Source organism: Ceratina calcarata, unplaced genomic scaffold, assembly GCF_001652005.2.
Source record: "Ceratina calcarata isolate Rehan_Ccalc_2016 unplaced genomic scaffold, ASM165200v1 scaffold92.2, whole genome shotgun sequence".
Lineage (NCBI taxonomy): Eukaryota > Metazoa > Arthropoda > Insecta > Hymenoptera > Apidae > Ceratina > Ceratina calcarata.
In genome coordinates, this window is record NW_017180576.1 from 464,005 (window position 1) to 472,508 (window position 8,504).

General features: G+C 50.1%; 2 protein-coding genes across 4 annotated transcripts; one reads left to right on the forward strand and one right to left on the reverse strand.

Annotated features, from left to right (window-relative positions):
• Positions 1-2,845: 2,845 nt before the first annotated feature.
• Coq2 (ubiquinone biosynthesis protein COQ2, mitochondrial) lies at positions 2,846-4,912 on the reverse strand. Its single transcript, XM_018035792.2, has 6 exons — positions 4,827-4,912; positions 4,531-4,697; positions 4,253-4,400; positions 3,843-4,036; positions 3,555-3,743; positions 2,846-3,384 (listed from the first exon to the last, which is right to left on the reverse strand). Exons 1-6 carry the CDS (start codon positions 4,909-4,911, stop codon positions 3,196-3,198), a joined length of 972 nt encoding a protein of 323 aa, XP_017891281.2. The 5' UTR covers position 4,912; the 3' UTR covers positions 2,846-3,195.
• Positions 4,913-5,507: 595 nt separating this feature from the next.
• Positions 5,508-8,070, forward strand: RIOK2 (RIO kinase 2). 3 transcript variants are annotated; one of them, XM_026818939.1, is made up of 6 exons: positions 5,508-5,741; positions 5,832-5,973; positions 6,117-6,498; positions 6,715-6,999; positions 7,240-7,404; positions 7,435-8,070. In XM_026818939.1, exons 1-6 carry the CDS (start codon positions 5,676-5,678, stop codon positions 7,976-7,978), a joined length of 1,584 nt encoding a protein of 527 aa, XP_026674740.1. In that variant the 5' UTR covers positions 5,508-5,675; the 3' UTR covers positions 7,979-8,070. The 3 variants fall into 3 exon arrangements, with proteins under 3 accessions (XP_026674740.1, XP_017891280.1, XP_026674741.1); XM_018035791.2 differs by having other exon boundaries at positions 7,240-8,070; XM_026818940.1 differs by lacking the exon at positions 5,832-5,973 and having other exon boundaries at positions 7,240-8,070.
• Positions 8,071-8,504: the final 434 nt, after the last annotated feature.

Here is an 8,504-nt window from a genome sequence, read left to right on the forward strand (position 1 = left end):
TTAACCTAACCTAACCTAACCTAACCTAACCTAACCTAACCTAACCTAACTTCCTGACCTAACCTAACTTCCTGACCTAACCTAACTTCCTGACCTAACCTAACTTCCTGACCTAACCTAACTTCCTGACCTAACCTAACTTCCTGACCTAACCTGGCGCTCTGCGGCCCGGCTTCGCCGGCCCGCAGAGCTAGAATAACCTCGCTTGACCTCACACACTCTCCCACGGCCTCTCTCACTCTCCCAGGCCCTCTCTCACTCTCTCCCACGCCCTCTCACTCTCTCCCACACCCTCCCACACCCTCTCAAACCATCTCCACACACTCGCACCCTCCCACGCCATCCACCACCACCTCTCACGCTCCCAATCGCTCTCCCACTCTATCTACACCTCCATCTCCCTCTGCCACGCCCTCTACCACTCCATTTCCCTCTCACACACACTCACACCCTCCCACACACTCCCACACCCTCTCACACACTCCCACACCATCTCACCCTCCCCCACGTCCACTGCCACACCCTCTCACACCCCCACCTCGTCTCCCACACCCTTTCACACTATCCCTCTCCCTCAAACACTCCCATCCATCTCCACACACTATCACTCTCCCACACCATCTTCCACTCTCACACCTCCTCTCACACACCCTCCCACTGTCACACACCCTCCACCACTCCCACTGCCTCTCCCACACCCTCTCTCACTCACCCACACCTTCTCCCACACTCCCACCATCCCCCACACCCTCTCACGCCATCTCACGCTCACTTCTCCACTCCCACACCCTCGCAAACCCCCACTCCCTCTTCCCCTCCACTCCTTTCCTTTCCACTCTCCTTCTTTTTCCTTCTCCTTTCTTCCCCTCCTTTCTTTTCCCTTCTTTTTCTTCCCTTTTTTTCTTTCCCTCCCCTTTTTTTTTCCTTCCCTTCTTTCCCTTCCCCTCTTTTCCTTCCTTCTTTTCCTTCCTTCTTTTCCTTCCTTCTTTTTTCCTTCCCTTCTTTTCCTCCTTTCTTTTCCTTCCCTTCTTTTTTCCCCTCTCCTTTTCCCTTCTTTTTTTTCCTTCCCTTTTTTCCCCTTCTTTTTCCTTCCCTTTCTTTTCCCATTTCTTTTCCCTTTTTCCCCCCCTTCTTTTCCCTTCTTTTTTCCCCTTCTCTTTCCCTTTCTTTTTTTCCTCTCTTCTTTTTCCTTCCCTTTTTTTCCCTTCCTTCTTCCCCTCCTTTTCTTCTTCTTTCTTCTCCTTCCTTCCACCACTGCTCACCCTCTCCCCCTTCCCCTTTCTCGTTCCCACCCTTTCCCCACCCATCTCCGACATCCGACCGAAGCGTCCACCCCGAATCGCCCTCCGTCCTCGACCTCCCCATCCTCACACTCCTAACGTCCACCGACTGTACCCCTCCCCGTACCATCCCCGCCTCCGTCTCGCGTTCTCGCCCGTGTCCCCGATCGCCCTCGCTCCCAAGAGTCCGGACCACAGACGGACGATTGCCCACCAGAAACGCCCCGTCGAACTCCCCACCTCCCCCACCGTCCGCTCAACGTCCCGATTGCAGAATTTCCACCAGAATACGCGTCGTTTTTCCCTCCCGGCTCGCTTCCACTGTTTTTTGCCCGTCTTTCGATCCCCACTAGTCTTCCCCTCGTGCGTGCTCGTGCGCATTCGCAAAACTGGGACTCGAGATACGGGCAAAAAACAGGGGAAGCGAACCTTGCGAGATGAATTCCGAAACCCCTGCGCGTGTACCCGATCACCGTGTCTGGCGTCGGTACCCACGAAAAAAAAAAAAAAAAAAAAAAAAAAGTAGTACCGAGAGACACCGAGTGACCGGACACCTTCCCCTACTCGTCTCGTGTCGATCTTTTCTTCCCTAGTCTTGGTACCGTTCGTTTTAAACGCGCTCGTTTCTACCGTTCTCTCTCGTGTCTCTCTCTCTCTTCGCGATACGGTTTCCGGAATGTAGAGTTTCTCGTGTCCTTCGTATGACTAGTGACCGTCGGATTGAGATAGCCACGAAGAGACGAGTAGAGGCGACGTCCCAAGAACGCGCCGGTCCCCACGTCCGCCCTCCCGCGCGTACCCTGTTCCGCCGCTGACCGTCGACACCGCCTGAGACCGTTCCCGAGACGGCTTCGCGACCGGTCGCGTCGTGCGCGTCCGTGCGCTTCCCGAACACCGGTGTCCGAACGGTCACGGTTCGTCCGGCGCGACTCTCGCGCTTCCAGCACCGTTCGCTCTTCCACTCTTTACGATACGATGCGTTCTCCACTACGACCGGATCCACTGTGCCGACTCACGAGTGGCTGGATCGATCCATCCGATGAGATCGCTCGCGAGGTCTGTTTTCCTCTCTCTCGTGAACGCGCCGCGGATCGTCAGGGATCCGTGATTCTCGCTCTCGATTCGCGTAGGCCACGAGTCGATGCTTTCTTTTTCACGGCTCTCGGACTACGCGTGTGCGTCGTCTGACTGAAATCGCGGTCACCGAAGCAGTCGTACGTTCAGACTTGTGCCCACGTACGAACGACTGAAGGCGCGGAGAAACGAAGGAAAGCGCGAGAAGTCGAGACGCCGTCGACTCGATTCCACGATTCCGACTGCGCGATTGCTGAGTGTCCTGCGAGCACGTTGCCGTGGATGCTTCGTCCACCGTTCGTTCGTTGACGATTCGTCCGGAAATGCAAACACCTTCTTCGTACGAGATTCTGATTGTACCGCCGAGTTCTACGATTCGCAGCGATGATGAACTTTCGTTCGCGAATTACGAGCGATTTTCGATTACGAGTCTCGAGCGTCTCGACTCTCGACGAGGGGGAAACGATGGGGGAATGACTTTGTACTCCCTCTTTGTCTCTGATTTCGATCACTCGTGTGTATTAGGTTCTGCTGAACATTGGTCGACGCGTTGTACGTCGTTTACAATAGTGTTGTCTTTGGTACACGGTTCGTACTTAAACTTATTGGCTCCCCCTTCCCCTTGTCCCTATCATCTACTACTGACGATGACGATCGTTGGTGGAAATTAAATCCATCGCTCGTCGTGGCACGCGACGGTAAAACGTGGTGAAACGTCTGATTCGTGCCGTCGTTGTTGAATGTACTGGAACCAGCCAGTCGGACGTCGTTGAACGCGTTCTGCCAGTGTTTCACGGTCGTTCGCGCCGTGAGAGAGAGAGAGATATCGATGATTCTTCTCTTACGCGGCAGAGGTAGAGGTTCCTTCCAGCAGCGCGACGGCGATTTCGTTTTCCTTCTTCTTGCTGGCAGACGGCTGTTTTACGAGGTTACCTAGGACGATTCCCGCGAACAGAATCGCACCGATCGTTTTGTTCGATTTGAACTTCTCGGCACAGTCTGCTGGATCGTCCGTGTTCAAAGTATAAATCTGAAAATGAATATGATTACGTTCGTGCGACGCACCGTGTATTCGATCGATCGATCGATCGACCGGATACACTCGCTACTAGTACTGGTACGTCTCAGATTCGACTCGTGTCTGAACGTCTTCGTCGTCGTCTTCGTCGTCGTCGTCGTCGTCGTCGTCGTCTGTACTACCTGATTGGCCAGATGACCGGCGACCAGACCCACGGCTGTGTAATACGGCCAAGTTTGTGCGGCTAGGACACCCGATGCGATTAATCCCGTCGTCGTGATTGTGCTGAATCCGGACAAGTAACGTTTAGTCCTGTCCCCGAACTTCAAAGCCGTCGACTTTACGCCCACTATGGCGTCGTCCACTTTGTCCTGTGTACAGTGTCGCACGAGATAAAATCGTCGGTCGCGAATTGTTCGTTTCCGTCCGTCGCGACGCGACCGACTTCGGGACGGTTTCGTTCGACTTACCTGGTGCGCGTATATAGTGTCGTACACGAGCGTCCAACTGACTCCAGCGGTGTAAAGGGGCAAGCAGATGGACCAGTCGCATGACCCGTGCACGGCGGACCAACCCAGAAGTGCGCCCCAATTGAAACACATTCCGAGGATCAATTGGGGCCAGTACGTGACTCTTTTCATCAGAGGGTATAACGTCACTATCACTGTGTGTACAGACGACGGAAGAAAATGTATGATTCGAGTGTCGATCACGACGACCGATTCCGTTTCGGTTTCGGACGCGCAGCATTTGTTCGATTGTGATTCGACGTTTTTTTAGCTCTCTCGGCGAGAGCCGACCGATCGTTCGTCGATCAGAATTGAGCAAAATACTGTTTCGTACGCGTGACGTGCTTTCGTCTGTGGTTTAAAGATACTACCTAGTGAACTCGCGCCCAATACGATACTATAAACGTTTAGTTGTAACAATACGAGCAACGCCAAAGTCAATTGGCTTCCGAGGAAAATTAATGACTGTACAGGTGAAATTTCTCCGGTGACCAATGGTCTGTCCCTCGTTCTGGCTACCTAGCGTTACAAAACAGTTCTTCGGTGAACATACTTTGCTCCCTGGAGATGACCCGTGCTGATCCGCGGACTACCGACTGGCTACGATGTACGCGACCCGATCGTACGCCATCGGTTGGTTGTAACGTACCGTTTTGTCGATGTCTTGATCGGATATGTCGTTCATGGTACACCCTGCGCCACGCATCAGGAACGAACCCGTTCCGAACAGCGCTAAAAGTTGAAGGTCCGGCAAGGCACCCGGTGGTGCTGCCATGGCTATGCTCCACCCGCAAGGCCAGAATAGTAACCAGGATCCTGCAACCACCGTATACACGTGTGACGCGTTGTTGTTCTGGTCGTTGTCCATTGCGATTTGCGTTCGTACGCGTTTCGTTCTCGTCTCGTCTGTCTCCTCTCTCTCTCTCCCTATCGCGTGTTGCTTACCTATAGGTTTGTCTATTCTTGCCAGTTTTAAGTACGGTTTCATACTTGCTGGACAATTGTCTACCAATCTCGCGGCAAACTTCATTTTTGGTGGTTTTGGTCGTTCGTCGAATTCGTCCGTTTCGTTGCAAACGACAGTTTTTCCAGTGACACACACGGGCTTTCGTGTCTCCTGCACCACTGCTTTTTCGCGTGCGTCGTTGTGTCGTCTCCTCGTCCTCTCGTTGTCGTACGACGAACGAGACTTGGTGTGTACGTCGTGAAGATATGAACGATTAACCACGCCCGTCTTTTGACTAGATCGTATGTAAAACATGAATAATTCACTGGCGGAACAGCGGCGGCCGAATAATCGTTGACACCATCGCGACGTCATTGTCGTCGTTCGACGATGTCGTAAAATCGCCCCCGTTACCACCCGTTTAACCTCGACTCCTTGCCTGTGTGTCCGTGCCTGTCGCGTTGTTGCGATCGATAATGTTAGAAATAATTAGATGACCGTAATACGTAGACGCGTTCGTACTACGCGTTAACGAGAGACGCTGTGCTATTTACGATTTATCGTGTCACGTATTCGTGGCAAAGTCATCGTGTCCCCGGCACGTTCAGTTAGATACGACGGACGTCACGTGTGTAATGTACACGAGCGAGAGATTCCGGCGTCCACCGTCTTGTCACAGATCAGGTTATGTGTCTGTTGCTGCCGCGCCGTCGCCGACGCATGCCCATCCATGCCGCGCATGCTACTGCAGTGCACGAGTACGCGACGTACGCGACAGCCGCGACAGCGCAGAGAGTGAGAGCGAGTGAGAGAACACTTCTGCTGGAACATAACCTGCATGATCAAGCATGGGGAAATTGAATGTGACGATTCTACGATATTTGACTCGAGACGATTTTCGAGTTTTGACAGCAGTGAGTAGATAGACGAGCAGTATTTGTTGTTTGAAATTAAATCCATCTGTCGTTCGGTAAAGTAATAATAGTAATACGTGATAATTGTAGATCGAGATGGGTACGAAGAATCACGAGCTTGTTCCTGCATCTTTAGCTGCTCGAATAGCGAATTTACGTTACGGAGGTGTTCACAAACTGATGAAGGAACTGTGCAAGCACAGACTTCTTAGTTACGAACGTGGGAAACATTGTTAGTAGATTTTTTGGTTATGTGAGGCTTGTCGTCGACCGTTGTAAATGCGAATTAGTTAAACCTCTCGGCACCGATATCGATTCGACACTTTGCCCGATCCGTTTACTTTACCTTTCCTATTCTACTGTTCTCTGTTACAGACGATGGTTATCGATTGACGAACGCGGGCTACGATTACTTGGCTCTGAAAGTGCTGGCGCAAAGAGGAACCGTCGCATCTTTGGGCAATCAAATTGGCGTGGGGAAAGAGTCGAACATCTACGTGGTCGCTGACGAAGAAGGAAATGCTCCGACGTGTCTGAAGCTGCACAGATTGGGAAGGACTTGTTTCAGGAATATTAAAGGCAAAAGAGATTATCATCGACACAGGAAGTCCGCGTCCTGGCTCTACCTGTCGAGGATATCGGCAACGAGAGAGTTTGCGTATATGAAGGCACTTTTCGACAGAGGATTTCCTGTTCCAAAACCGATCGATCTCAACAGACATTGCGTCGTCATGGAGTTGATCGAAGGTGGACCTCTGTGAGTATTTGAGTGTGCGTCTCTCGAGTCGTGGTAACCATGTGACGATGTAATCTCAGTAGTAGTAGCAGTAGTAGTAGTAGTAGTAGTAATAGTAGTAGTAGTAGTAGTAGTAGTAGTAGTAGTAGTAGTGATATATTTGTTTCGTATTCGTGGTAATGGTTGATGAATCAGTTGTCGAATCACTGAATCTTTATGTGCTGCGGCGGATTACAGATGCGGCGTGTACGAAGTGGAGGACGTCGAGTCGCTGTACGACGAACTGATGAATCTGATTGTGAAGCTGGGAAACCATGGAGTAATTCATGGAGACTTGAACGAATTCAACGTCATGATAACGAACAGTGGCCGACCGATTCTCATCGATTTCCCGCAGATGATTTCCACTGAGCACGCGGACGCTAAAATGTACTTTGAGAGAGACGTGAATTGTGTGCGCGATTTCTTCAAACGACGTTTCGCTTACGAGAGTGAACTGTATCCAACGTTCGACGATGTTTCGTAAGTATAAATCGAGGACGACGATGACGAACGAGCATTGGACACGATTTACACGACGCGAATTAAACTTGCTACGTCGGTATGCGATAATGAAATCTAAATCGAGATTTCTCGTCCTAAGAAATTTTCTACGAGTGTGTATCGAGTCCAATGAACCTAAAAAAAACAAAAAACAAAAAGAAGAATGAAAAATATGAATGATAACGACAGGATCGATTTTCATATGCACTATGTTTTTAGGAGAGAAGACTGTATCGACGTGGAGATTAAAGCCAGTGGTCTTACGAAGCAGATGGAGAAGGATCTGTTGAGGGAGATGGGTCTGCTCGAAACGACTGAAGAAGACAACGACGACGATGACGACGAGACTGAAACCGAAATCCAACACCAACGAGAAAAGGATATCGACGACGACGACGACGACGACGACGACGACGACGACGACGACGACGACGTAGAGCAGCACACGATGGACGACGACGAAATCAATTGTTTGCAACTTCAAGTGGAGAACTGTGTCAGGGATGAATTGAATCCAATGAAAATGGCGAACCTCATCGTTGTTGAATCGTCGTCGCCGTCGTCGTCGTCGTTGAAAGACCGTGTCGAGAACATCGATATAAATGCAAGTTCGTTGAACTCTGAGGAAGATACGAAATTCTATGCGAGGCTAGATCGGCGAGGATCGTCTAGCGGCTCTGCGGTGATTCGAGAAAGATTCAGTGATTCGAAGAATGAGGAAGGGTTCAATGATTCGAGAAGTATGTACAGTGCGACTACGGCTTCTACGATAGCTCCTGAAGTGATTAAGAAAAGAGTGAAAGCAGCTCTTGAGAAGCGCCTGAGCAAAGAGCGACAGCACTCGAGGAGGGTAGCACTTGCCAAGGGAGAAGCCAATGCTGTGACCAGAGTCAGGAGAGAGAACAGGGACACGATCATGCTATCCACGGTAGCAGGCGGCATATGGGGCTGGGAATAAAGGAGCACTTTCTCTCTCTCCCTCCCCCGTCCCTCCGATACCGATTGTATTGTACGTAATTTATTAAAAAAAAAGTATTACACGAAAATAAACTTTCGTTCGTTCTTGATACTGATACCCTGAACCCTCGCTCACTGATCGTTCGCACTGCTCGAGTTCTTAACCTGAAATCATCGTCGTATTGGTAGATTACAATACTTTCCACATTAAGTAAAGTACTTAGATCTCGATGTATTTGATGCTGATCGATGGAAAAGTAGAATGTACGTGAACCATCGATCGATAGCTAAATCGTGGTGAGTGGTGGTGCACCACACAGTGCAATGCGAGTCGGTGCATATTTGCTACACAATTTACATGATGAAGAAAATTTCTATCAAATATACAACATGGCATCTCTTTAACCGACGACGTCACAAATGTTTCGGTTTGCACAAAGAGTCTACTAAGTACTCTTGAAAATAACTGGAATGAATATATGGATTATAGGTAAATATATGTGTATTGTATATATTGTATACATATA